The following is a 25,717-nucleotide window of genomic DNA, read 5'->3' on the forward strand; positions in this document are numbered from 1 at the left end:
CTCTCTATTGAAATCCAACCCTGACTTCATAGTGGGCTATTGAATCTGTAATACATCGGCGTCTAGTAGTGGCCTTGAAGGGCTCAGTAAACCAAATGCAATCTGGGCTTGATAGTTTGAAATTCATTGGGCTTCTGCCACTTTTGTGAACATTAAGCAAAGCCTAGCCCAATAATAGCTGCTGACCGTTGGATAGGCCCATGACCATAGTGAAGTGCCGTACTGCTACTGTTGAATTGTTATAACTAAGTGTCCAAACGTCAAATTTGAAATATAATCTAGTCTAATACTATAACTCTAAAGTTGATGCCTTTCAAGCAATTACATGTCGAAACCCATGTTTTTTTAACAGATTCGCGAGCACCTTTTGTGTTTTAAGCTATTCCTGATTGTTGATTCGTTTTGGGATGCTATTATCTCGACCGTTCAATTGGTGCATGTATGTTCCACTTTGGCGAATTTTTTGCCTTGTCCTGTAGTACAATCACACAAGTTAAGAAAACGAATGCCGAAAAGAATTATATGCAGAGGGTGTAAATTCTATAATGAGTTTTGTGGACGTATCTCATGAACAATGTTATGAACCTCCAATTTATGATTCTCATTTTAATGTTAATTTAGTGACATGTGGGATAGTTATTGATTATAAACGCACATTTAGAACAGCCTTAATATCTAATATTTCACATGGATTTGTGAGTAAAATAAGGGTCTCGAGTTTTTTTATATCTTATGGTCGCAACTAGCTTTTCAATTTCACCGAAATTAGAATGATAAATTAATATGGCCCAGGCCCATCTACTATTGTGGGCCCAAAAGATATGCGCAAAATGGCCCAAAAGCTAGGCGCAAATCCATGCGAAAGAGGGCCACGCCCATCTGAGCACAAAAGCTATGCGCAACACGGCATATTCATGAATCATGAGCATTCTGGCTTTATTTCGCATGGATTTGTGAGTAAAATGGCCTCTTTCGCCGCCGCCAGATCCATTCTCCGTTCTGCCTCAGCCCGTAGCTCTGCGGTGCGCCACGCTTCCCCGGGGAGCTCCGCCAAAGCTGCTCCATCGCCCTTGCGTACATCTGGCAGCAAATCCCTATCTCAACGCCCTTTCAGGTTAGAATTTATGTAACTTTTGCGTATCTTTGTGTGTGAGAGAGATTGAAAATGGAAATTTGAAAACGGTCCTGCTTGTAGCTGTAGGTACCCTGTTGAACTGAGCTCTTGCGTGGAAACGCTGCTGCCATACCACACAGCTACAGCTTCCGCTTTGATGATTTCGATGCTCTCCATTACTCCCCGCAGTTATATTTGGTTTCCCGAAGATCCTTGAAATATTAATATCTCTAAAGTATAATTGCTGAGCTGATGAAAATTTTCGTGTGATGTTCGAATGTGATTGTAAAATATGTTGCCAGTGGATGGCTCTGCTGTTGTTGGACCGAGCTAGGAAATGATAGACATGGTGAGGGTGGTATTTGTTAGAGGAATTGGATTATAGAAACCAATATTTTATTGCATTTGATTGTTAGATAAGAATATGAATTGTTGCCTTGGTGTTTGGAAAGCTTTCCATTACATGTTTTGCCGATTCTCTGAGAAGTGGTTATGCTCTTAGGCTGCCTAACTGGTGGGTTTTTTTTATTTTTGAATTAGGTATCTAGCAATGTTGCTAGGAGACTAGGAGACTATGACATCTTGATGTTCTTTACTTCCTTTCAACTTTCTGGTAAGCAGTAAGCTAGTGTTTACTAGATGTTGGCTTCAAGTTGTTGGTCATGCAACTATTGCAATTTTTTTATTGCAAAGGAATGATTTTGATTTAAAATGAGTGGGAAGACACAGACACTGCTCTTATTATCATTGTGCAATATGGCAATGTTGAACTTCAGGCAAAGGCATAAGAGCCTTTTTTGTCACCCTCTTCTTTTCAAATGGATGGAATGGCTTAAATGTGTTACTTAGGTGGTGTAAACTCATGCCCCATGGAACTTCTAATAATTCAATTTTCCATTGAAAATTGCTCGATCTGCCCTCTGAATTCCTGTGCATTCTCCTCTTTCTCGTGTTGTAGGGTGTCGGAGGACCAGATGAAGATGGAGAGGTACTAATGGAACTACTTGGGTCAGTTTTACTTTTTTGATGTTTCACGATAGAATAAATAGTGTCATTATAGGTTAGGAAGGATGATTCTATGTTCAGATGTAATGGTGACAGTTTATACAATATGGGGCATTTTGTAGACATTGATTTTATTAGACTTTTGTTGAGATGGATGATAATCCAAGATAAAAGGATGGTCTTAACTATTTTTTTTTTCTTGTTGAGTGTACTAGGATTTCTGGCCCTCTCCTACAAGAGTTTATAATCATATCATCATATGTTTAGAGGCTTCTGATGCTTTTATTTTATATGATTTGAAATGTCATGCATATGAATAAGTGGTTTTGTTGTGAAATCAAGTTCATATGGCCGTCTTTTAAATTTTTTGCTTTCTAGATTTTGATATAAGAAAAAGATTCCTGTGATTGTTTGGAAAGCATACTGATTATTTCTATTCGATCAGCGGCCGACGATGATGTGTGATAAATCGGGGGATTCAGGCATGATTTATGAACAAATTCAGCATTCTAAGACAGTAACTGCTGATAAATTAGAAGCTTTGAAAGAGCAGCTGAAGAAACACTCCTCCCACTGGGTTAAGGATGTTACCCTTAATTGTTGAAAGCTTAATGTTGAGTTCTTTGACATCAAGTTGAGATGTATTTCCAGATTACTGAAAATTAAGTCACAGTTTGGAACTTTCGTTTCGTTTGTGAAGGTTAACAAAATCAGTGGCATCATAATAATGTCATGTATTTAATCATAAGAAACAAACATATGTCTTCAAATACATAAAACATAAGAACAAATATGGTAAATGATTAAAATTCATTTGTTCGGGATGATTCAGCGTGCGTAAAGAGAATCCACTCACTTTTCATATTCCTTGTAAAAATTATAAAAGTCATCAACGTAATCAAATAAAATCCCAACCATTAGTATTATCGAAACTCATTCACTTTCCACATGGCTTGTACAAATTGTACAAGTCATCAAGAAAATCAAATAACGTCCCAATCATTGGCATTATCGATGAAGTATTCTCAACATAAACATCAATTTTGTCTATATCAACTACAAGGTTCTGATCCGCCATGATGCAATTATTCACAGGGTAGACTGTGTCATCCATTTGAATAAGATGCATTGTTTTGGACTAAAATGCACTACGTTTGATTAAAATGCACTACATTGGAATAACATGCACTACATTGGAATAAAACACTCTAAATTAGTAATAAGTGGCTAATTACATTGACAATGTAATTAGCCATTTAGCCATGTAACATAACCTCTTCAGAATTGGGCCTCGCTGAACCCAAAAGAGTATTGGGCTTAATGGGCTATTCAAATGGCGATAATTGTTTAGCTGTAAGATTTTTTTCTTCGCAAGAGTACGGCAATGGCAACTTCAATCGCTCACTCCACTCTCTTCTACAAAACTTCGCTATTGCTCCTGAGAAATGGCCTTAAAAAATTTGATCTCCCGCATGCCCGCATATTCTTTTTCTTCTTCTTCTTCTGCTGCTCTTTCAGCAAACAAGAAGTGGACTCGACCAGTGGCTTCTGTGCTAGAGCTCGGTGGAGTCAAGATTGCTCGAGACGGTATGAACAAAAGCACTAAAAACGAATGGTTTCTTCGTAGAATTTCGCTTTACGGACCGTGTTTTGATTTCATTGTTCTTTTATTGGTTGTTAAGTTGTGATGGTTATTCCGAACTGGTTCTGTTCATTTCCCTTTTCACAGCGGATTTTGTGCTGCGATTTTATTAATTGTCGTATTATTTTGCAGCATTTTTTGGTCCTTCCTTTTGATGGATGTACTGTTTTGGTTTTGAATATCAGGATTGTGGCAGTTCCAAGTTTCCCCATTGTCTACAATTCACTATTGGACTTCGATTACTAGGCCCTTGATGACATGTTTGCTTTAGATTACTGTTAACATCATGATATTTTTTGGGTGCTGTTTTTTCAATCTTGGGTTGTGATTTGTCCATCTCTTCATTTCTTGGGTTAACATCACTTTCTATCTTTTATTGTGTTCCTTGTTTGTGAAAGTAGGGTGTTTGCGCCTCATGTGTATGTCCGTGTATATGCATTAATTGGTTTTGATGGATTTAAATGATTTGGTTGATAGATGTGATGAAGGATGACCCAACAAACAATGTTCCAGATACAATTTTCTCCAAACTTGGAATGCAACTTCATATGAAAGACCAGCACCCAATTGGGATTCTTAAGAATGCAATATTCGAGTATTTTGACAGTAATTACCCACAAAAGTTCGATAAATTCGACAATCTCTGCCCAATTGTTTCTGTGAAGCAGGTGAGGCCATTAATTTTTGCGAAGAGTTTGTTGCTAATCCATGTATCTGCTTGTCTGAATTGAATGCTTTTTTTGTTTTTTTTTTTTGTTTTTAAGTCTCATATCCATGTCTGTAGTTTCATTGCAGATCTTTATTGAAAAAGTCGTGTATATGCTGTAACCATTTATGATGTACCCATTTCAAATTTTTTTCTTTTCTTTTGATTTCTTCTTTGGTGATTAGTTTATATACCTTTTGCAGAATTTCGATGATGTGTTGGTCCCTGCTGATCATGTAAGTAGGAGTTACAACGACACATACTATGTTGACCCTCAAACTGTTTTGAGGTGCCACACAAGTGCTCATCAGGCTGAGCTATTGAGGAGTGGACACACTCATTTTCTTGTAACTGGAGATGTTTATCGAAGAGATTCTATTGATTCCACTCATTACCCTGTTTTCCACCAGGTTTATTTTCTCTTGCTGTAATGGGGAATTTATGTCAATTAGCCTTTTTGGTTTTATCACTCATTTGTTCTAATTAGCCTTTCAACGTAGATGGAAGGGGTTCGTGTCTTTTCTCCAAATGATTGGGAGGCATCCAGCCTGGATGCAACTTCTATTGCAGCTGGGGATTTGAAGACATGTCTCGCGGGTTTGGCACGCCACTTATTTGGTAAAATTATAATGATAAAATTTTAGAAAATGCAGATAAATTTATCATAATCTCAAGTCTCAACTATGTGCAAAAAGGAATTATGTGCAATATGCTATTTATGTGGGAAACTAGTATAGGTGTGTGATTCTAGAGTAATCAAGATCATGCATAGAAGGCATTATGATGTTTGTCTTAGCAGCTAGTACGTTCGGATCATTATGATGTTTGCAGGTTTACCAAAGGCTAATACTTATGAATCCATCTTTCTTCTGAAAAATTTTAGGTGCTGTTGAGATGCGCTGGGTAGACACATATTTCCCATTCACCAATCCATCATTTGAACTTGAGATATACTTTAAGGTACTTTATTTGTTTGGATCATTTGCGAAAGATACCAATGCGTATATGAACTTTTTTTTTGAACTTGAAGTATTTATACTTATAGAGTTATTTTCCTACATTTTTTTGTTCACAATTGCTCTGCTATTTTTTTAGGTTTTTCTCTCATTGTTCATTGGTTTCTTAACTAAATCTGGTATGTAAGTCTGTTTCATCTGATGAAAATGATGGCCTTGTTGCTTATGTCATCTTTCCCCTAAAAATGGGATGGACATTGAGCGGTAAGGTCATGATGCATTCAAACCTTGATGCTTGATTGCTTGAGTATATGTAATCTGACATGCAAAAAAGCTTCAATGTCCAAAGAAATTTAACTTTTTTAATGTGGAAAGAATAGGATTCTATACTTGGATGTTTAAAACAAATTGCATAAATAAGAGAAGTGCACACACAAGCAATAGAAGCACTATCGCTTGTAACAGCTCTGTGTCCTTTATTGGTCTGGAGGGGCTATGCAGAGTGTTTGACACTGAGGAATGTATGTCATAACATATCGTTGAGTCAATTTAATGAGTTTTGATTTAAGATATTTGTTAATACTTTCTTCGAGATCCAATTATTATTTTCTTTTTAGGTTGAATTTCGGGATGTTTAAAAAGTTCCTTTGCTTGTGACTTGCTAACTAATATCCCAACTATCCAGGAGAAGTGGTTGGAGGTGTTAGGCTGCGGGGTGATGGAGCAAGAAATATTAAGGAGAAGTGGCAAACTGAACAATGTTGCGTGGGCTTTTGGTCTTGGGTTGGAGCGGCTGGCAATGGTACTATTTGATATACCAGATATCCGGCTTTTCTGGTCTAATGACAAGAGATTTACCTCTCAGGTGGTTCCTAGCCTCATTTCATGAATGTGTTTGTAGTTTTCTTTTCCATGATAGCGTATGTTGTCTAGATATTTTGGAAATTATTATGGATGAATAAGCGTCCTTGGCATCTGTTTAATTTAGTGCTCCTTCATAAATCATAACTAATTTGGAACTCTTTGAATTCAGTTCTCCAAGGGCCAACTTGGAATCAAATTCAAGCCATTCTCAAAGGTATAGTTATTTCTTATACACACACGCATGAACACACATACACATATTTCATTTTGGGATAGCCCTAGCAACCAATGAACCCTTCAAGCTTGAAACTTCTTTTACAGTATCCTCTTTGTTACAAAGATATAAGTTTTTGGATCAGCGAATCATTCACAGAGAACAATTTTTGTGAACTTGTTAGAGGAGTTGCTGGGGATCTTGTTGAGGAGGTAAGTAAATTTCTTCGCAGAATTTCTCTCCTTCACTGTAAACTTGTTCAACTAGATTGATCGTATGACTAGATTGATCGTATGGATTCTTTTGTTTTTCAAGTGGGGTACTTATTGATTCTTATGTATTATGGCCCGTGGTTCGTATTTAGTCTGTTGTAAAATGAAATCTGCTGACTTCTTAATGTTTCTTTTGACTTTAAGTAGGATATTACCATTGAGTATGGTGATTAGTTGTTCTCATACATATGCTTCCATATTCATGGTTGAAAAGCTATGCGGAGTTATATAAATTGTGTATATCTGTGGATGCTATGCCATGCAAACTTTTTAAGTGATTGTGGCAGATGTAAAGCATGGTTTTAAAGTTTCTGGTCATAGTAGATTCGGAACAATGTATTCCACAATCCACTATTTATCTTGGTCTTGAGTTATGGTTATAGGAGATCTTTTTTTAGTGAAAAATTATTCATTTGAATGGGTACAAAGCTGGTACCAGTGGGACGATACAGCCATAAGCAGAGTCCAGTTTGGTTCCCACCCAGATATGCATGTTTCTCACAATAAAAACTCATAAATGCTTGTTGATTAGGATCAAATCAAGTGGCTGCACATTCTTCCTTAATGTTATTGGAACTGTTCAAATATTTAATTGGCTGTTTATGCGCTATATGTAGACGTGTGAATTCAGTGTAATTTTTTTTTTTTAATTTCTGTAAACTGTGAAGTACCTATGGAGAAATAGCTATATTGTTCCATGAGATTGTATAGCTTTGATGCTTTGCTATTGGAATCTGACATGTTGCCAGGTGAGTCTGATAGACAATTTTACCAATAACAAAGAAATGACAAGTCACTGTTATAGGATCACATATCGATCCATGGAACGTTCACTCACCAATGATGAAATTAATGACTTGCAGGTATCACTTTTTTGTCCCTGCTATTTTGCTTCTATTTAAAATCTTCTTTCTGGAGAGATGAATAATTATTGTATGACTTGCTTATAACTCTATGTGCAGTGGAATGTAATAGAACAGGTTCAGAGCAAGTTAAATGTTGTTCTGAGATGAGAGTTTCTTGACGATATTTGTCCGCTTTAGCCCCATGCTTGCGACACCATCCAACTACTCAAATTCCGTAAATTCTTTTCAATACTGCATACCATTACAGGTATGAAGTTACTTATTCCGTCCCCCTAAACTATGAGTAAGATAGATTGCGGGCATTTGTGGAAGTTTTAAGGATACACCATGCAATTTCTGAGCAACTACATGTAGTAAGTACTTGATGAATAAACCCTTCATCTGAAAATGATCAGCCAGGTTCTCTGTTTCATATGATTTTCTGCGAGTTCGTATCGTGTTTGCTGAGTTTATTTATTCCATAGTTTCATGCAAATTTTAACTGTTACATGCAAATGATGCAGATGAATGTGAAATAGTTGTTCTGGAAAAGAGTAAAAGTGAATGGAACCACACGAGAAGGTGAGATCTTATAATTTTAGGTTGTGTTTGGTTGACCATGGGAACAGACCACTGAAACTTTTCTAGCAATCAACATTGCCACCTGACAATGTAAAGAACCAATTCAAGTAATGCCAAACCCTAGTATATTTCCAAGATCTGACTGAATCTTTCACTTGCTGAGCTAAAAAGACATATGAATGCATCATAGTGTACCTTTGGATCAGTGCTGTTACGACCAGAACCAGCAAGAGCAACACCACTGATTGGAAAAAAAAAAAAGAACAGGTTGTAGAAAGGTTTGAGATTTATTACCTAACTCCCAACCAGTAATTTTTCAACAATTAGTGTTTTTCTTTTTTAATTAATTATAAACCTCTGTGGAGCTCAAAAATTCAGTAAAAATGTTAAAAAAATTAACATAAAGCCAAGGGAAAGACAATAGTCAACAAACACCCTAGTACAAGTTCTTTCCAAGCACGTGCCGAGCTAGCCACACGAGTAGACTCTGAAACCAATAAAAGAATGCCACGAGTACAATTTTTCCTCTCCACGTTCGTAAACTCGAACCGCCCTATTGCTATTTGCTATTTCTTGATTTTCTTCTCCTCTCGCATAAATAGGAAGCTTAGGGTTTTTCGCTCTAGGGTACCCGGTAGAAATATCTCCTTTTTAACAGTTTTTGAAATTAGGGTTATTGAGATCAATTTCAGGGCGTCTTTGGATTAGGAATTTAGGGTTTCAATTTCGAGACGATGCCTCCACGAGTGGTCAAGAGAGGAGCAGCGGCTGGAGGGCCGAAGAGGGCGGGGAGAGGTGGAAGAGTGGCGGGAAAGCAGCAGAATTCGCTGCAGCAAGAGGCAGTGAAGGTGGAGAAAGTCCAGATCGAGGAGAAGCCAGTTGTTGAGGAGAAGCCGGTGATCCAACAGAAGCCTGTTGTTGTCCAAGAAAAACTTGGGGTTTTGGCTAATGGGCCCTTGGATTCTGGTCCGGGAGCTGGAGCTGGATCTAGATCGGATACGCAGAGTGCCGTTGTCGTGAAAAGTAAGTTTTTTTTTTACGGTTTACTGTTTGTAGGAAACTGTTGGGGTTTGATGGGATTATGATATTACTTGATGTGTGGTTACATTAAAACGAATAAATTTCTTAATGTGCGGTTGGTTTTGTTTGAATTGTTCAATTTGATCCTTTTGTTGGGTGATAAAATTATTGATTTCGGATTTGATTGTCTCCAGAAAATAAAGTTTTGGATTGTATTGTTTGTTGAGGGATTATTGGACAGTTGCATTTATTCTAGCTCTTGCGTACTTTTACTTTATTTTGTCACTGAGAGGCCTGTGGAACCTAAAACAATTTAAAAACTTTCTCGACAGAGCGCATATTGGTAGAAAATACCTTGATTATCGGAAAGTATTCCTGTATTTTCTCAAGGTTGAGAGTATCTGTTAAATGACATGGCCCCTGGGTTGTATGGAGATCCCCTTTCACAAATGCTGACATTTATGAAATGTAGGAATGATGATATTATATCTGGGTTAAGATTGCATGTGTCAAATTCTTTTTTCAAGGCAGAGAGTGATCTTGATTTTCACCATCATATAGTAGTACTGAAAATTTGGAGTTCTTATTGTATTTTAACCCATTTACAAGGTTCAAAATAAAATATTTGGATGGTCACTGGAGAAAGATTAAATTTTAGAAGGATGCTAACTCTTAGATCATCAAAAAAAAAAAAGAGGATAGTAATGCTAGTCTCAATGTGAATCGCTATCTAGTGTCCTAATTTTGATTTTGATCCAGAAAGAATTTCAAGTTACATAGCTGATAATGGAAATTTACAAGACTTGATTGACATTTTTGGGTTCCTACTCTATCCAATGGCAGAGGAAGAAGAGGTGAAGGAGACTGGAGATGAATATGAAAAAGATGAGCGCTTAGAGCTCGATGATAATGAACCTGAGGAATATGGTGGTGATTATGATGATAAGGAAATAGAGCAAGAGGATGTTCAGGAGGAGGAGGAAGAGCCTGAGGAAGAGCTCGAGGAGGAGGAAATTATAGATGACGAGGAGGAGGATGGCGATATGGTAGAAGAGGAAATCATCGAAGAGGTTGCTGAAGAAATTGAGACTGAAGAGGAACCAGAGCGTGCTAGTGAGGAACCAGAGCATGCGGAGGTTTATGTGGAGGAAGAGGATCACCATGATGTTATTAAGGAGAGACGCAAACGCAAGGAGTTTGAAGTATTTGTTGGGGGTTTGGACAAGGATGCTACCGAAGATGATATTAGGAAAGTTTTTAGTCAAGTTGGTAAAGTTACTGAAGTTAGGCTGATGATGAATCCTTTGACCAAAAAGAACAAAGGTTTTGCGTTCTTGCGTTTTGCTTCCGTTGAACAGGCAAAGCGAGCGGTTACAGAGTTGAAACACCCGGTGGTAATTTTTGATCATCTTGTTTCCTAAGCAATTATTTCTTCTTCGAACATCTTAAGTTATATTCTGTTAATGACTCCAATTCCAGATCAATGGTAAACAATGTGGTGTCACTCCCAGTCAAGACAGTGACACACTTTTTCTGGGTAATATATGCAAGACATGGACAAAAGAAGCTGTAAGTAATCTGGCTTGTCCAAGCATTGAGTGTTTTTTTGATAGTGTTTGTTGGTGTAATGGTATTGATAAATGTGTCCCAACTATGCTTCCAGCTGAAGGAGAAACTCAAACATTATGGAGTCGACAACGTTGATGATATCACTTTGGTAGAAGATAGTAACAATGAAGGAATGAATCGGGGATTTGCATTTTTGGAATTTTCGTCTCGTTCAGATGCCATGGATGCTTTTAAGCGCCTTCAGAAGAGAGATGTTTTATTCGGTGTTGATAGACCAGCAAAGGTTTCTTTTGCTGATTCGTTTATCGACCCTGGTGATGAGATCATGGCACAGGTATATGCATTTTCTTCTGTTGGGTAGCTTCTCTGACCTGATAAATTGTAATCTTGAGACTTGCTTCCCTCAAATACCTTGGGTAAGACTGTCCGGCATGTGCTGCTTTATTAAGCCACAAGAACATAATATTTCTCTTTATGTACAATCTAGAAATTTTGTGCTCTTTGAATGTTTGATGCTTTTAAATGTTTCTCTGTGTGATATTCGTTCAGTTTAGTTCAACTTTTCTAGCTTGGAAGCTTTCAAGTTTTGGTCAGCTAATTTTGGTATCATTATTTAGGTCAAGACCGTGTTTATTGATGGACTGCCTGCTTCTTGGGATGAGAATCGTGTGCGTGAGCTTTTAAAGAAATATGGGGAGGTCGAAAAGGTTGAGCTTGCACGGAATATGCCATCTGCTAGGAGAAATGATTTTGGTTTTGTTACATTTGACTCTCATGATGTTGCAGTGACATGTGCAAAAAGCATAAACAACGCAGAGTTAGGTGAAGGAGACAACAAGGTTTGTTTTTTATTAGTAGGTTGTTGGCATTTGCACCTGTTTGGTTGTAGCGTTGGGACTTTTTTTGTAATATGTAGTTATCGTTTTCCAGGCTAAAGTCAGGGCCAGGTTGTCAAGGCCGCTTCAGAGAGGCAAGGGAAAACATGTGAGTCATGGAGATTTTCGTAGTTTGCAAGGGGCTGGTAGAGTTGTGAGGGGTCCATATGGTCGCCCTGGCCCTGCGCCTCTTAGCTTATCAGGGCGTGGAGTGAGAGGAATTGGAAGCCGCCTCTCCCCTGTAAGCGTGAAGAGGCCCATTGCAATGAGAGACAGGCGCCCTCCTGTTATGTCAATGCCAGCAAGAGGCAGGCCGTTGCCTCCTCCTAGGTCCTATGAGAGAAGACCTCCTGGTACAAATTTGAACAAGAACATCTAGTTTATTATTTCTACTGGGTGTTTTAATATTAAATTGTTCTATCTCTCGACAGCTCCATCATACCCAAAAAGTAGCCTTAAGCGGGACTATGGCCAGCGTGATGAGCTTCCACCTCCCAGGAGCAGAGTTGCAATAGATTATGGTTCCAGGGCAGCTGTGGAGAGGCGCCCACCATCATATAGGGATGAGTACTCACGCAGCTCTGGCTATTCTGATATACCTAGAAGTACTTCCCGAACTGTGGCAAGGAGAGCTTATGTAGATGATGGCTATAGTCAGAGCTTTGAAAGGCCTCCTCCAAGTTATCGTGAAGGTCGTGCCCGTGATTATGACTCCATATCTGGGTCAAAACGGTCGTATTCTGCAATGGTAAGTGTCATCATTTGATTCATCCATAATCGCCTCGAGTTTTGTATGTTGACCTTGATCTTATATTAATGGACCCCCATTTCAGGATGACGTTCCTCACCGATATTCTGATTCGACTGTCCGCTATTCAAGGGCTCGGATGGACTATGAACTTGGTAGTGCATCCCAATATGGGGATGCATATGGTGATAGGTGTGTTAACCGACTCTAGAAGGATTATTTTTGGAAAATTTGCTTTTTCTTGTCCTTCTGCTTAAATTACAGTGGTTCCTCACCTTATTTCTCATCGTCAGCAGACCTGGGCGGTCTAATATGGGATATGGCAGCAGCCAAGGTTCCATGTCAAGTCAGGATTCACGTGGGGTGTATAGCAGTCGTCAGGGCATGGGTTATGGAGGAGGTGTGCTTCTAGTTCCTGTTGTTTTGTATGCTTGAAATCTGAATGATGATTTTTACATTTTTGTACTTAAGTCCCATCATATATTTCTGTGGCTCTCAGGTTCTTATGGTGGTGGTGGTGGTGGTGGTGATTCTGGAATGTACTCATCAAGCTACGGCGGTGATTACATGTCTCGTGGACATGATGTATGATACTTAATTTCTTCCATATTGAGATTAGCTGAGAATAAATCTATTCCACTTATGATTTTTTTTGAATTCTATATGTGGCAGGTTGGTGGTAGTTCTTACTCATCACTGTACTCTGGTCGTGGTATGGGTGGCAGCAGTTATATGGGCAGTGGTGGTTCCGGTTCATACTATTGACGTAAGTATAGCTGACAACTTCCTTATTTATTTAAGTAAAGTACTTGTGTAAAAACATGATTTTCGTGTTATAGAATTTTTTTAATGGACGACCACAGCTTTCTGAAGATACTCACATCTGTTTGATTATACAAAGAGGTTTGAATGGAAATAATGGAGCATTATGGTCACAAGTGAATTTCTTTATGGAACAGATTTGACATGACAAAAGAGGCTGCTGTAGGATTTGCTTTATCTGAAGACTGCTTGATGTCAAGCATAATATCTCTGTATATCTGGGGAAAAAGATTTAGTGCAAAGTTATTTATCAAAATGGGAGTGCCTAGGTTGGTTCAAACCATAAAGAGATCTACAGACTGGTTATCTTATTGAGACTTATTTGTTAGGAATGAAAAAGAGAATCTTTGAGTGTATATTATGTATGAATTTCATCTCTTTTCTTAAGGAACTCCAGCTGGTGGACTGTGGACATAGCATTGCACTGCATCAGCCATTTAAATGGACACAGTATGTAACGGAATTGAGATGTTTCTCTATATATGCCTCAAGGAATATTTAGACTTTTTGGCTATGTTGAATTGATTGGATTGATTTCTGGTAAGACTTGGAAGGCATCTTGGTTAATATATAACCTTGTTCTATCTGTGGGTAATATACCCAGTGGGTATACAACATTAAAATGTATTTAATGTTGGGATATTAGAAATTTGCTGAGGGTAATGGGAAATTAGCTGGTACATGTAGCCTTCTCCACTGTAGTGCATGCAGCCTCCTATGTAAAGCCTACATGAAGGTATCTATGGGCTCCTTTGGCATGGAGTCATGCCAATTCCCACGATCAAGTATGTAATCGTGAAATTATTGATGTTTACTATTTTATTTCATGTGGTTATAGACAGAGGCAATCTTTTAGGTTTAGCCTGATCTCTATAGCAAGATGGATGACTAATATGTCATTGCTTCATCACATTCATGGTGCTTTACGGAGATTTGATATGGATAAATCCTTGGCATCCAAATGTCTATGCCAGTATTTTGACAAGTGACCAACCAAGGCAGTTAATGCTCATCTCAACAACCCTATCATTTGTTCTACGGCTCTAGCTTGAAACTTTTCTTTTGCCACATCCACTGACATCAAGTAATCACTTTTGATCAATTTGAGGAACTCAATGGAAAGCTTCAAAGGCTAAAAATGGGTCTGCAGCTGAAGAAAATTGTTTAAAAAGTAAGCCCCTCTAGAGCTTTCCAAAGTCCTTTTCCGAGTTCTAGCACCTCATAACTGAATTAGCTAGACTTTTTCCCTGAACAAGTGCTCCACCTTATAGTCTTCATTGACATTATACTGTTTGAAGCCAAAAGATTCTTTCGGTGGCTCCCACAGGGTCACTAGTGGAAGTTCAGTCAGCTTCTGTATCACGGGATTAATGATAATCAAGGCTCCTTTAGTTATCTAGTAGAATAAGACCTCTGCATGTCGCTCTAATAATACTGGAACAGCTTACTTGTATTCAATATCTATCTTTGATCTTTATACATCATGAACTGGATTTGAAATTTATTTGCGACGTCTGCACTTGGATATCAAAAATTGAGGGTACCTTTGACTGAAGAATTATTTCAACTGAAAAAGTGTTAAGATACTGTGGTGGGGTTTTTGTAATTGCATGAGAGGATGTTTTTCCGGTCACAAATGCTCTTGTGAAGATCAAAATGTTTGTGCAAGCAGGATTGTTGATGATACTTGCAAGGAAGATTTCTTGATATGCCATCTATAGGAAGATCAATGACAAGAGTTTCTTGTGATTCTCTTTTGGTCCTTTGCCTTCCATGACATGGCTCTCTCTTCTACTAATCTTAATAATCTTAATAAGCTTTCTTGATCTTTAGAATAACCCTTGTCTATTATAATGATGATATGGCAAAACAAACGAAGGTGGTCATTTATGTTGAACAAGCAAGAAACACAATTTATTGCGTATTCACTAGAAATGCGAGAATAAAGTTGGAAATTGTTCCTCACGATGAGAATGTCGATTGACATTGTCTACTTGGATTTCAGGGTGCTCGACTGATGTCTTCCAAAAGAACTATACTTTATTCTGCATATACTTCTAGTTCAGTTAAGTTTGGAAAACCTTATCAGAAATTCCTTATGTTGGCTGGTTTATTTTTACATGGTGGTGTTGCAATTTATAGTTGCGGTGCTCCGATTGCTGTCGTAAGATCTGGGATTGCCAGGTTTTTTTGGATGACTATTGTGTCATTGCTTCTTCATATGCATGGTTTCCTATGGATTGCTGCATTAAATGAAGTTTTTGAATGTCTGGCTGGATTGTTATATTTTGGATGTAGAAGAAGCGCTCTAATTTCCATCATAGAAATATGAGTTCTGGTCATTGAGATATGTTTTAGTAGTAATCGATCTCTGTGCATTATCAATTTATGAATACAGATTATCTTTCAACTAGTTTCCTCTGCTCCATTTGGTTTGAGAACTTCAAGTGAGAGAGACCAGGGTATGCACACTCTAATTGTGAAGATGAATGCCCAAGTCAAGCTTCCGTTAATGCCTTGCTTTCGTTGGTTCTGCAATTCCCCCTATATTTTGGTGATTCATATTATTTATAATTTAGAGCATGCATGGGAATGTTTAGTGATTCACAATTTGAAGAAAGGAAGCAGAATTTCATTTTGTTAGCTACTTTTTTAATGCCATCTAATTTCTGCTTATTGCCCAACTGTCTTATGCAAGAGGAATCATCAGGCATGTTACTTATTGCTTTTAACTGTTTGATCTCATTTTTCTGTGGCCCTTCTGCAAATTTGGAGACAACTTGGCTCGGGTCAGACGGCTAGAGGGGGAAACCAAACCCCGCTCAGAGCTTTGTCAAAATGTTTTGTTATGCTGCATGGTGGTGCTTTTTTGTTCATCATTTTAAAGTAATTATGTATATTGCTGTCTTTGTATATAATTTGAACTCATTTGATTGTTTATAAGTACTGGAAACACTATTGCTAGATGTATATGTCGAGTCAGAAAATCGAACAGAAGGGTAATGGTCTTGTGTATCATTCAGGCTTCAGACATATTTTTGATTTCATATCTTGTGATGTCAAGGGTATCAATGTTTTAAGTTTTTAACACATTCACAAGATGAAACAGGACATTCAATCATAATGAATCATAGGAGAATCACACTGTCAAGTCCTCGCGCAGGAAGCTTGGAGGATTATGTAACCAGATTGAAGGTAGGATCGCCGAGAGCTATCTGCGTAAAGGTATGAGCACATACATTCACCGTCCATGTCTTCACAGAATGTAAAAGAAGAATACCCTCCTCAATCATACCTCCCCAGCTCTGGAAATAACCCCATACCTTTTCAAATGGCATCCAGTCATTTTCGAGTCACCTTCTAGCTCTATTTTCATATACCTCAGTGGTAGCACAAATTTAATTACCTCTAGTAAGAACTCTGCATCTGCATCTGCAGATAGGAAACGTCCATACTTGTCCCTAATTATGCATCCGAATCTAACCCATGAGGAATTCTCACATAAGAGTCTAAAATAAGGGTGTAAAATGAAGGTCATTTTTTAATGGTGTGGATTAGTGAGGTGACAAGGGGAGTTCATTGCTTTGGATCTCACATGTTTCAAATCAATGATGTAAATATACATCATTATTTTACGTCCTTATTTTAGACCCTCATGTGAGAATTTCTCCCTAACCCATTATTTGAACTATGTAAATATTGTAATATATATATATATATGATTTTTTTTTTGGTAAGTTATATATAATATCTATGAAAACCTAAAATTTGTATTTTTGTTGACACATGGTTTTAGCCAATAGAAACATTTTATACTAAAAAAATAAAATAAAAATACGTGTGATTTATATGGTAGTTGTAGTTGGACTCTCTATAAACCTATAACACATTGCATTTATGTTGAACAACCTTGCTCATTAAGATAATGGAACATATATATTAAGTATTAGTACAATGTTGTTGAAAACTAGAACCTTAAACAACTACTTGTTTTTCAACAAAGTACACAGAGTGCAACACAATTTCTTGACTGACATAAGAGAGAAGAATATTTTTCTGATAAAAAGTGATAATTGTCTTAGTTCTTGTCTTCCACATAGACAAGGTGAAGTCTGTATACAAGATTTTTGATGTTTTAAAATACAGTCTTTCCAACCATTCTGATTCTGCTTCTTCATAAGCTCCATCACATACAAAACTAAGCTGTCCTACCAACTGCAATTGCACATGTGTTGTTCAGTTTCAGTGAATATCAATGGATCGCACCTACACTTTGGTTTGCTGATGCAGAACTTCTCTTCTGGTTGCCTTTGCCAAAAATAATAAGCAGCCTCAATCCAGCTTGGATGGACCAGAAATTTCTTCTCTTTCAATGCCCAACGAGACTTCTTAGTCCCGGAATTTGTCGAGATCACATGTGTAGCCCTTTCATCAACCTTTGTAAAGCAGATAGCTCCCATCTGCTCTGCCATCTTCCATAGAGGGTGTTTATTAGACTGGAATTTGGTGTGGCAAACTTGACTGAATACTAATCTGCAATCCTTCAGAACAACTTTTCTAACTCCTTTCAACACCTCCCTCACATCTCTGTCATCAAGTTATTAGCCACTACTACTTGTTCAAAATATAAGCTGTGAATTTGTTTGAGAACTTTGAGAACAGTAGATAGCGCTCCCCCGGACTTATTTTCATCAGCATTCTGCTCAGAAAGAGATTTAAAATTGAACCCAACTTGGTTAGCCTTTGAAGGGAAAAAATTATATCTTTTCATCAGAATCAGATTGTCTTTGTGCTTTGTCCATACACTCTCTTTATCATCCAGTATCAACACAACAGATTCATGTACTGGAACCTTATTAAGACTCTTTTGATGTTCCTGGGTACTATCTTCTCTAGATATGATTCTACCAGTGAAGTAGTCATCATCTTTGGGGTCTAGCAGCTTTGCCATTTCAAGTGCATAGGATTTGTTCCCCATTGTGTAAATATACATCTCAAACATCTCACTTGCTTCTCTGAGAAAGTTGTGAACAAAAGGCCTTAACTTGGTCATGATCTGCAGAGAATCAAACTTGAAAAGACCTTCACAGCTTTCTTCTTTTGGTTTCATATCTACAATCTTACTTGTATGGAGCAGTGTGTGATCAAGATCAAGCACCAAGCAGAGCTTTTTACGGCTCACCAGATGGTTCTTTTCTCTAACAAATTCTTCATCAAAGAGTCCTAATTCCTTTTGAATGCACTCAAATTTCACACCAGTTTCCTTATCCATTATCTGCCCACAAAGAATACACATTCCATGCACAATTCCTGTAGAATGTGAACACAAAACCTTCTTAGTCAAGGGGACTGATGATTCCTTATGGGTTTCCAGTTCACTCTCCAAATTATCTAACTTGGGCCTTTTGACCATCTTAACTTCTTCTTCTTCATCTGAAGATCCACAATCATGGGAACCCTCAAGAAAGACTGGTAATCTAACATCTTCCATGTACAGAACGGTCTTTGGAGACCAGATCGTCGAAGATGCAGAACCAGAACCAGAATCCTTGTCCAACCATCGCCTAAATCCTAATTTCAAATGGGTTTTCAGTAGAGTCTCCAAATTATCCATTCTGGGCGTTTTGACTCCAATGGCGGCATCAATAAAAGCTTCTGACTTGTTGAAATCATCGATGCCCGGAACGAACCCTGGAGAATGAACTCGCGAAGATTGAATATTAGATTCCGATGACAACAGGGTCTCGTTCTCATTCAAATTTCTGGCTTGTTTGGCTATGATGTTGCAGAGCGATTCCATTACCTTCGTCACGCTTGTCCAAGAGTCGCAATAAGGAGTGAAGGACTACGTGAAGCCTGGTCTCTAATATTTATAGTTGGTTAAACTCCCAAACCATCTATGATAAGGAAACATAATAATTGGTCTGAAATAGGGAAACAAGTGATATGGGCCTTAAAGAAAGAGAGAACTTAAATGGGCTTGCCTAGAGGCCCAAGTATTCGTAATCCCCATACGAGTAATAAGTAATAACCGCTAAAACAAGTTCTTAAATTCCGTGGGAAAGAATTTTTGTATATACATGGCCGGACTCAGCCTCCAAAGTATATGGGGTCAGATTTATAAAAAAAATTATATAATAAAAAATATTTAAAAATATTTAGGGTGAGAAAAATCTTTGCTAAGATAGGGGGTAGCACTCCGGATTTTTTTTAAGTTATTTATTAATTATGTCTTCAAAATATGAAAAGCAATACTAAAAATCAAAATATTATAGAATAAATAAGTAATGATTGAAACTTGAAAGTTGATTTACAAATATTATTTTTTTGTTGGAACCAACTCACCTGATGGGCTAATGTGAAGAGATAAAGAGTTAATCACCAAGCCTATTTTATGTGGACGTTTAAAATTTCTTATGGCCTAATTAAGATTAAAGAACATAAAATATACATGGGGTCAAAATGAAGAAGAATTTTGTATGTATGTATGTATATATATGAAAAAAAATTATAATGGGAAAAATTGACCACACATCTTGTTTATAAGCTACCCATCTAATTCCTTTTTTTTTTTTAAGATCCCCTATATATTCATGCTTCATTATTATTATTTTGTTACCCATCTCTTATTATTCTTTTTTTTTTCCTTTAGTAAAAAAAAATGGCTAGATAAAAATTTAGAGTCATATTAATTAATAAATGGTAATTGGAAAATCTCTCATCAAAATATATAACAACTTGAGAAGAATTTACATAGATTAATGGTCAAATAATCAAAACTAAAAACAAATTATTCCTAAGTTTCTTGTGAATCACTTTGCAGCACTTGAAGTTGAAACAGAAAATAGTCTTTGAAGCAAATCTCTCTCAAATCCCACATCGGAATCCTTGTTCAATATTTTCCCACAAAGCATGCAAATTCCTTCAATTATTCCTCCTGTAGAATGTCTGCACATACCCTCCCATGTTAATTCCACCTTGTCTAATCTAGGCCTTTTGACCCTCTTCTTCTTCTTCTTCTTCTTCATATGAAGTTTCAGAATCAACCATGGTGGAATCAAGAAAAGCTGCAGATTTGTTGAAATCGCCCATAACCATCGGATCTTCCATTGGGGCTTCTTCACAAATAATAGTAGGAGTAGAGTCTTGTGTTGGTTTGGTCTCTAAAATATTTTATTTATGGAGTTGGGATTTTCTAAACTATTAAGATAAGGAATTAAGGATTAGGAAACCAAACTCAGTTAGGAAAGACAACGGCTCTAACTAGGAAGTAGGAAACAGTTAATATGGGCCGGCCTTAAAGGGAAGGAATTTAAATGGGCTTTCTTTGAGGCCCAATCAATGTAATTCCCAATGAGATTAAAAGGTAAAAAGCTGTGATTAACATGGGATCTTCCGGACTGAATCAGGACAGATAAAACAAGAATGATTCTTTTCCGGACTGAATTTTATGGTAGATTTGGTCTGTTTCGGGCTACCAAGAATTTTATTTGACACGAATCCTATGATCCCAATGCCGTCTTCTTATTCTTCTTCAATTAAATATTCTCGCCATAAAAGCTCTGCGTAGTCCTCCGTCTTTGAAGAAACAAGAACAACAACTACAAAGCTAAGAGGGAAAACGGTCAACACGGAACGATTTCTGGGTCTTTGAGCTTAAATGGGTCGCAGGCAAACCGACTCAGAACTGGGTCGATGTGCCCTTCTGATCCTCTTCGTGATGGGTATGATTTCCTGCTCCTTCGTCTATTTCTGCCTCTCTGTGCTCTTTAGACCGCTACCCAATAGCAATACACACTCTCTTGGGTCAAATGTCAATAGAAATGGAGGAGATTCAATCGGTGATGAAGAAGGGGAGGAAGAGTGTTGCCGAGGGATTGAGCATTTGGAGCTTTGGGGAGATGCGGTGAGATGGGGATCCGATTTCAAGGTCAACTCTTCAAGGGAATGCTGTATGGCCTGTAAGGAGATGTGTGGGAGGGAAGGTGGGTCTTGTTTGTGTGATACTTGGGTGTTCTGTGGTGATAGAGAAGCTTGTGGGTCTAGATTTGGTGAGGTAATGGCTTTCCGTTCTTGCATTGAATTTGAATTCAGTTCAATTGTTTATATTCTTTGATTCCTGATGTTGATTGTTCGCTTGTTCATTTCTTTATATATCTGTTATGTATTCGGAAAGCAATTTTCTTGTTGATTGCAGATTTGTGCAAGATAAATTGTGGAAAGGAAACAAGATGTGGAAAATTGTGACTAAATATTTTACTCAGATAGTTTTTGACTTTTTATGTTGTGTGCTTTTGATTGCAAAAGAGATTTTATTTTTTGTTCCGCCGTAATCTGAAGTTGATCTCCTAGCATCAGGTTTGGAATAATAGAAACACTATCTCGATATTCCCTACGTGCTGGGAAATGAACCTTTCGCCATTGAAAATGCATATTAAGTTTCTATCGGGAGATTCACATTTTAGGGACATCCTAATATGCCTGTTAGATACAGTACGTTACAGTGAGCAGTTATCTTATTTTATGCGAGGCCGTTGAGTTTGAGCTCCATTATTGTCCAAGAATACAATCATGCACATGCATACCAACTCATTCGACCAACTTGGAAGATCGAAACTTTAACTATGTAGCATCTTGATGAAGCCTCTGTTTCACCTTTTTGACCTAAATGGGGAGAGCATATCTTTATAAATCCAGCATGGCTATCTGGGTTCACCACTTCACCTCATACAACTTAGTGTAAAGCCTACGTTCTTATTTCTGATCACTCCAAATTTTTTGGACCTTCTCCTTTTGTGGAACTGTCTATAATTAAAGATCTTAACAAGTGTGATTGTTTTGAATCAAATTTACATGGCGAAGTCATCAACAATTTATAAAGTGATTGAGGAAGGCAGTTGAATAGAATTGCATTATGTGTAGAATGATATTTGCTCAATTTGGTGTTTGGTGTGGGTAATGCACTGAAGGGGTATATTTTGATGCAGGAGCCTAGTGTTGCATGCAGTTATATTTGACAACATAGTTATGTTTCAAGTTATAAATGCATGTATATCATCTGAAAATTCTTCCTCAAATTGCTTCCAGTGTTGGCTGAAGAAACAAAGGGATACGCTGGGCCCTCAGCTGCACGGCTCGGGCGATAAAGTGATTTGGACTTCTGGACAAGTCTTTGGAAAAACCGAGGTTACAAGTTGTTCACTGTTACCTCTATTTTTTTAAAGTGTGTACAAGTAAATGTAATCTAATACTGGTGTACTTGTCATAATTTTTCTTCTTGCACTGAAGCATCTTTCAAACATGCATCTGCCTTACCACTTGTACATATACATATTGTTTGCATGCAAGTCTACTTACTGATAATAGAAAAATTGTTGTTGCTAAAGGCAATGGATTGTACATGGGCAGTCTTGTAGAGAATGAAAGCTAGAGATGCTAATTTTCAGAAGATAATAATAGCCGTGCTTGAATTGTTATTTTTGGAGATGATGCATTCGAAAGACGAAGTATTCACTTTGGTCTGCTTTTCATCTCTAGGGATTTTTTATTTGTAAATATCTTCTGGTGGTTTTCAGCATATGCCTTCACCCAATATTGAGAATGTAATATCTTTGTACTAATAGCTGCTAGGAAAAAAAAGTCATATAATGATTGCTTTATCTCCATGAAGATGTATAGTCATAATGATTATTTTTGTGACCTATGTTCCTTTAACTACAGTTACTTTTATGCATTATCTGTTGCTGTTTTTGCAATTGAATCTCAAGCTAGATACATAATAACAGCTGATTTAGGTTGCTTTTCCATGAATGATAATTTGGTTGTCTCTTGTAGGGTATTATTGGACTGGAAACTGAATATGGGATGCTTCGTGTAAAAGTAAGTGTTTCATCTACTGGCTAGATGCTCAATGTTTTTCTATAGGAGCTTAGTTAAAGTAAGAATATTTCAACCACATACCTTGATATTTCTACCATCTTGAACGGCTCAAACACATTCACTCCTTCAATATCTTGTGTAAGACTTTCATTCTTATCACTAACTATTATAGTGAACAGTAGGTGCTTCATCACCAGTCTTGAAGGCCCCTGCATGATTAATGATTTAGATATTGGTCCCAAACTTTTTGTGGGCGTTTTAAGAGGTTAATGTCCTTATCACCAGAAGAAACCGGTGAGGAGCACAGAATTATGACAGAGGGGATCCTCTTGAGCGAACTATCTAGCTTTATTTATGGCTTTCAAGAATTTCATTTTAAAGAATAGCCTGATAACCATCCTCTATACATAGCATGGTCAATGGCCTTTTTTTCCCTCCATTTCCTTGTGCTTCCCTTGACATCTTGATAGTGCTCTTGATTGCTAATAGTTAGCATAAAAGAACATGGGATTTCTTTCGTGTACTGTAGAATAAACACTGTAGAATAAACGTTACCTTCGACCCCCCACACTTACCTGTGATCCTAATCCCTGCAGCTTTTGCCGGATTGCGCCCCGCATTCCGTGATATATATTCTTGAGCTGTTGGCATCACGCTTCTGTGCTGGTTGTCGATTTTATCGTGCAGAAAGCCGAGGGGACTCTTGGGATTCAGAAGGAAATCGTGTTGGACATGTAAGATGCTTTCAAATTTTTGACCGGGCTATTTTATTGACAGTTAACTGAAATTGCTTTTGTCTCTTGAATTGCAAAAATTCGGTGCATTTTCGTATATCTTCGTAACACGTTTGAATTCTTGATATATATTTTTTCAACAAATGCTCCCTCAGTATTGCCTTGAGGTATTAAGTGTTAATTTCCTTCTCTCATTTGAATGAAAAGAAAATCTTTGCAGAAATTACAGTTAGAGAGGATCCTATTTGATCATTTCCATAAGTTCTTATTCAGAAGCTCGTGGAATGAGTTTTGTAGGCTTCCTATGGACCTCCATTTGCGCTAATTCAAGGAACACTCGAAGCTTATGGGGCAGAGTTTAAGGATATTCCAACCGAGGCATGCCCAGCAATTAAAAGAGGATCAGTTGCCTGGGTTGGTTCAGGCCCCGAATTTTTCATCAGCCTAGCGAACCACAACGAGTGGACAGGAGCATACACTGCATTCGGTCATGTTCTGCCGCAGGACATGGAAATTGCAGATAACATTGCTCAGCTTCCAACCAAATCCGAAGTGTTCAGTAATGTTCCTGTGTCTGTTTTGGAAAAACATGTCCCCTTACGGTTCCATAGAATCAATACCAGTCCTTGAAAATATTGATATATATGATCTATGATAAACTGTTTTTATGATGAACAGTTCATAATTTTCGGTTTCTCTGTAATACTGTTACTTGTTTGTATATGCTTTTTGAGAAGGATTAGACTTCACTGCCATATGACCTTCACCTAAAATCTTTAGTCTGCTAATGATACCTCATACTCTATTTGTTAGAAGTAGACAGTTGGGATATTGTGAAATTGAGGGAGATTTTTCAAATAGAATTTCATATCCTTTACTTTATTTTCTGTTGGATCTTGGAAGGGTTCATTATTGTCTCTCAGCCAATTTAGGGTTCAAATATAAATCAAAATGCCTACACTGGTTGGTTTTGTGGGTCAAAGAATTGGGACATAGAAAACAAAAGTATAATAATCTCATGATGGCACATACATTCATCAGGGATCCGTGGCGCAATGGTAGCGCGTCTGACTCCAGATCAGAAGGTTGCGTGTTCGATTCACGTCGGGTTCAATCCCCTAAAATATCCCTTCTTTTTTCACTCGTGATTTGTGTGGCAAACTAAGAAAATCTGAGAACAACTCGTGCACTTACTTGTTCCTTCTTTTTTCACTCGTGATTTATGTGCAAACTAAGAAAATCTGAGAACAACTCGTGCACTTACTTGTTCATGAGTGACCTCTTTTATTACCGAAACAACCGATTGAATTTGAGGCCCATATCACATACAAAAGAGAGTATCAAAAGGAGCCAATAATTTGGCCAACACTTTTTATCACATTCGTACCAGAAAAAACATGGCGTCAGTGTCCATTCCAGGCATGAATCTCCTTTGGAGATGTCACTAGATTGATTTAGGGACACAACTCTGACGAACTATTTCATAAGGACTTTGGAAAAAGACACAAAGGAAAACCCGCCTCCGATAAACTCCGTTGTGATATGAAACTGCATAACCACCATTGATGCTTAAAAACCATACCTTCTTCAAAATAATTAGGAAGAATACTTGAAAAAAGTTCAAAACAGGTCAAACTTCCATTATACCAACAAAAGTGCAAAAGCAGGCAGGGTCAAATTATGCCAAAATCAGACAACCTTTATCACTGTGAGAAAACCAATTTATGCATGGGCAGAAAAACCCAACTGCAAACGATGAGAGACACCTTGGTCTCTCTGCATTGCATCGAATTACAAACAACAGTAGATTTTACTTCCATTGCAATGGCATGTCGATGTCGAATAGTACATCCTATACTCCACAATTCAC

At 37.6% G+C, this 25,717-nt stretch overlaps 4 protein-coding genes, 1 non-coding gene and 1 pseudogene across 15 annotated transcripts; 5 read left to right on the top strand and 1 right to left on the bottom strand.

Annotated features, from left to right (window-relative positions):
- The first annotated feature begins 830 nt into the window (after window positions 1-830).
- Window positions 831-2,808, top strand: LOC119981794. The gene is made up of 3 exons (XM_038824936.1): window positions 831-1,114; window positions 2,073-2,102; window positions 2,565-2,808. Exons 1-3 carry the CDS (start codon window positions 831-833, stop codon window positions 2,575-2,577), a joined length of 327 nt encoding a protein of 108 aa, XP_038680864.1. The 3' UTR covers window positions 2,578-2,808.
- Window positions 2,809-3,504: 696 nt separating this feature from the next.
- Window positions 3,505-8,051, top strand: LOC119981717 (phenylalanine--tRNA ligase, chloroplastic/mitochondrial-like). Of its 2 annotated transcripts, XM_038824818.1 has the most exons (10): window positions 3,505-3,706; window positions 4,239-4,429; window positions 4,671-4,877; window positions 4,968-5,085; window positions 5,351-5,427; window positions 6,109-6,288; window positions 6,457-6,501; window positions 6,609-6,713; window positions 7,523-7,636; window positions 7,736-8,051. In XM_038824818.1, exons 1-10 carry the CDS (start codon window positions 3,565-3,567, stop codon window positions 7,784-7,786), a joined length of 1,230 nt encoding a protein of 409 aa, XP_038680746.1. In that variant the 5' UTR covers window positions 3,505-3,564; the 3' UTR covers window positions 7,787-8,051. The 2 variants fall into 2 exon arrangements, with proteins under 2 accessions (XP_038680746.1, XP_038680747.1); XM_038824819.1 differs by lacking the exon at window positions 7,736-8,051 and having other exon boundaries at window positions 6,647-6,713.
- An 11-nt stretch (window positions 8,052-8,062) lies between these two features.
- Window positions 8,063-16,532, top strand: LOC119981716 (heterogeneous nuclear ribonucleoprotein Q-like). 9 transcript variants are annotated; one of them, XM_038824809.1, is made up of 13 exons: window positions 8,063-8,200; window positions 8,893-9,223; window positions 10,064-10,614; window positions 10,700-10,789; window positions 10,884-11,123; window positions 11,407-11,628; window positions 11,720-12,017; window positions 12,096-12,412; window positions 12,498-12,604; window positions 12,706-12,812; window positions 12,912-12,997; window positions 13,085-13,178; window positions 13,372-13,778. In XM_038824809.1, exons 2-12 carry the CDS (start codon window positions 8,935-8,937, stop codon window positions 13,175-13,177), a joined length of 2,400 nt encoding a protein of 799 aa, XP_038680737.1. In that variant the 5' UTR covers window positions 8,063-8,200; window positions 8,893-8,934; the 3' UTR covers window position 13,178; window positions 13,372-13,778. The 9 variants fall into 9 exon arrangements, with proteins under 9 accessions (XP_038680737.1, XP_038680743.1, XP_038680742.1 ...); XM_038824815.1 differs by lacking the exon at window positions 13,372-13,778 and adding an exon at window positions 16,398-16,532 and having other exon boundaries at window positions 8,194-9,223; XM_038824814.1 differs by lacking the exon at window positions 13,372-13,778 and adding an exon at window positions 16,344-16,463 and having other exon boundaries at window positions 8,194-9,223.
- LOC119981795 lies at window positions 15,641-19,034 on the bottom strand (annotated as a pseudogene).
- Window positions 19,035-20,627: 1,593 nt separating this feature from the next.
- LOC119982064 (peptidyl-prolyl cis-trans isomerase-like 3) lies at window positions 20,628-24,602 on the top strand. 2 transcript variants are annotated; one of them, XM_038825244.1, is made up of 6 exons: window positions 20,628-20,958; window positions 21,056-21,290; window positions 22,322-22,420; window positions 23,069-23,113; window positions 23,710-23,847; window positions 24,145-24,602. In XM_038825244.1, the coding sequence occupies exons 1-6, from the start codon at window positions 20,930-20,932 to the stop codon at window positions 24,475-24,477; spliced, it is 879 nt and encodes a 292-aa protein (XP_038681172.1). In that variant the 5' UTR covers window positions 20,628-20,929; the 3' UTR covers window positions 24,478-24,602. The 2 variants fall into 2 exon arrangements, with proteins under 2 accessions (XP_038681172.1, XP_038681171.1); XM_038825243.1 differs by having other exon boundaries at window positions 20,629-21,290.
- Window positions 24,603-24,888: 286 nt separating this feature from the next.
- TRNAW-CCA lies at window positions 24,889-24,960 on the top strand. The gene has a single exon. It is a non-coding gene; the product is annotated as a tRNA-Trp (tRNA).
- The last annotated feature ends 757 nt before the right edge of the window (window positions 24,961-25,717 follow it).

This window comes from Tripterygium wilfordii, chromosome 17, assembly GCF_013401445.1.
Source record: "Tripterygium wilfordii isolate XIE 37 chromosome 17, ASM1340144v1, whole genome shotgun sequence".
Lineage (NCBI taxonomy): Eukaryota > Viridiplantae > Streptophyta > Magnoliopsida > Celastrales > Celastraceae > Tripterygium > Tripterygium wilfordii.

Coding starts and splice junctions, on each gene's coding strand:
- LOC119981794 (XM_038824936.1), top strand. CDS start 831: ATGGCCCAAAAGCTAGGCGCAAATCCATGCGAAAGAGGGCCACGCCCA. Junction 1,115..2,072: donor CTATCTCAACGCCCTTTCAG/GTTAGAATTTAT, acceptor CTCGTGTTGTAG/GGTGTCGGAGGACCAGATGA.
- LOC119981717 (XM_038824818.1), top strand. CDS start 3,565: ATGGCCTTAAAAAATTTGATCTCCCGCATGCCCGCATATTCTTTTTCT. Junction 3,707..4,238: donor AGTCAAGATTGCTCGAGACG/GTATGAACAAAA, acceptor TTTGGTTGATAG/ATGTGATGAAGGATGACCCA. Junction 7,637..7,735: donor ATGAAATTAATGACTTGCAG/GTATCACTTTTT, acceptor CTCTATGTGCAG/TGGAATGTAATAGAACAGGT.
- LOC119981716 (XM_038824809.1), top strand. CDS start 8,935: ATGCCTCCACGAGTGGTCAAGAGAGGAGCAGCGGCTGGAGGGCCGAAG. Junction 12,018..12,095: donor CTATGAGAGAAGACCTCCTG/GTACAAATTTGA, acceptor ATCTCTCGACAG/CTCCATCATACCCAAAAAGT. Junction 12,413..12,497: donor AACGGTCGTATTCTGCAATG/GTAAGTGTCATC, acceptor CCCCCATTTCAG/GATGACGTTCCTCACCGATA.
- LOC119982064 (XM_038825243.1), top strand. CDS start 20,895: ATGGGTCGCAGGCAAACCGACTCAGAACTGGGTCGATGTGCCCTTCTG. Junction 23,114..23,709: donor ATGGGATGCTTCGTGTAAAA/GTAAGTGTTTCA, acceptor TAATCCCTGCAG/CTTTTGCCGGATTGCGCCCC. Junction 23,848..24,144: donor AAGGAAATCGTGTTGGACAT/GTAAGATGCTTT, acceptor TGAGTTTTGTAG/GCTTCCTATGGACCTCCATT.